The 1,342-nt window shown below is 42.9% G+C and overlaps 1 protein-coding gene across 1 annotated transcript in view; it reads left to right on the plus strand.

The window, feature by feature from the left end:
- Positions 1–7: 7 nt before the first annotated feature.
- Positions 8–1,342, plus strand: part of NUDT12 (nudix hydrolase 12) — an 11,873-nt gene continuing 10,538 nt past the window's right edge. Inside the window, exon 1 of the mRNA XM_010725909.3 lies at positions 8–829. Within this exon, the coding sequence (XP_010724211.1) occupies positions 624–829 (206 nt within the window). The 5' untranslated portion in view covers positions 8–623. The remainder of the gene's footprint in view (positions 830–1,342) is intronic.

The raw sequence follows: 1,342 nt of genomic DNA on the forward strand, positions 1-1,342 counted from the left end.
TCGCTGCGGAGAGCGGGGCGGGTGCGTCCGCAGCCCTAAGCGCGAGCTGCGCGTGCGCGCGGAGCTGGGCTGTGCTGTGCTGTGCTGGGAGTGGGCGGACTGACCGTGTGGGCCACCCAGCGGCTGTGGGGCCGTAGGTGCAGACAAATGGACGACGCTGCACAGCGGAGATCTGCTTAGGAAAGATCGCCCCAGAGAAGGGTGGTTTGGTCTTCTGGAAAGAGACCCGTCTTATGTGTATCTTCTATTGTTCCCCGGGCACCTGGATTTGTTTCTTGGGTTTGGTGCTTTTCAGAAATCTGGATTTGCAGTATGGTTGCTCAGAAACCAGAGTATTCACATTCAAAGAAATTTCACTTTTGCAGCAAAGTTCTTCTCTCCTTAAGCCTCCTTGAAAGTAACTTTGATTTGTTTAGGTAAAATTTTACCATGTTTGTGGACAGGGGAGGCAAAAAATTTGTTCGAGGGCAACAAATATGTTCTAATTACACAAATTGGACCGTTACCATAATTTAGTGACAGGATTTAGGGTTATCTGTGTAGTGTTAACAATTTACTTCATTTACTTGAAATATTTTGCTAACAGTTTTTAGGTGTTCCTTCTTTCTAACTCAGTTGAGACAATGACCAACTTTGAAAAGAACTTCCATCAGGAAATGGTTTCCCAGCTGCATAATTTTGCTGCGGTTGGAGATGCAGCCGGGCTGAAAGCATTGCTCAGCCGTTCTCCGTCACTGCTCAATGCGACTGCAGGTAATGGCTGGACAGCCCTGATGTACGCTGCGAGAAATGGACACTTTGATGTTGTGCGGATTCTTCTTGAAGGAGGGTAAGCTGTTCAGTAGGTCCCGCTGAGGAGCTCGATCCCTTTCTTCCCATTTAAATGCGGCATCAGAGACGTACATTTACTTGGTAGATAGCAGAAGAATTTTCAGGCTTAAAACTCAGAAATTTATGTCAGTTTATAACTGGATTGTGCTACTGCATCATGATTTCCATACTTGCTAACAGTTTCAACTATGTGAGGATTTCTAAAGTTATTGCTTTGATCTTCAAAGACAGGGTTACTCCTCCCAAAAACCAATACAGTACAATAAAATACAGTGATACAATCCCATTACAAGTACTATTCTGAGTATAAATTCGATACATTTAATTGTTCCACTTAGACTTTTTGTCTCAGGTTTAATTGTAATACATTTGAACCAGTGATATTGCAGAATATCTGCAAGCATATTGACCATTATCTTGGACATGATAGACATGCCTTTACCAAAGTCAATGATTGCTGAATTTCATTCATTTATTGTTTTTCAGACACTTCTTCCTTCTTAAGCTTTTT

Source organism: Meleagris gallopavo, chromosome Z (assembly GCF_000146605.3).
Source record: "Meleagris gallopavo isolate NT-WF06-2002-E0010 breed Aviagen turkey brand Nicholas breeding stock chromosome Z, Turkey_5.1, whole genome shotgun sequence".
Taxonomy (NCBI): Eukaryota; Metazoa; Chordata; class Aves; order Galliformes; family Phasianidae; genus Meleagris; species Meleagris gallopavo.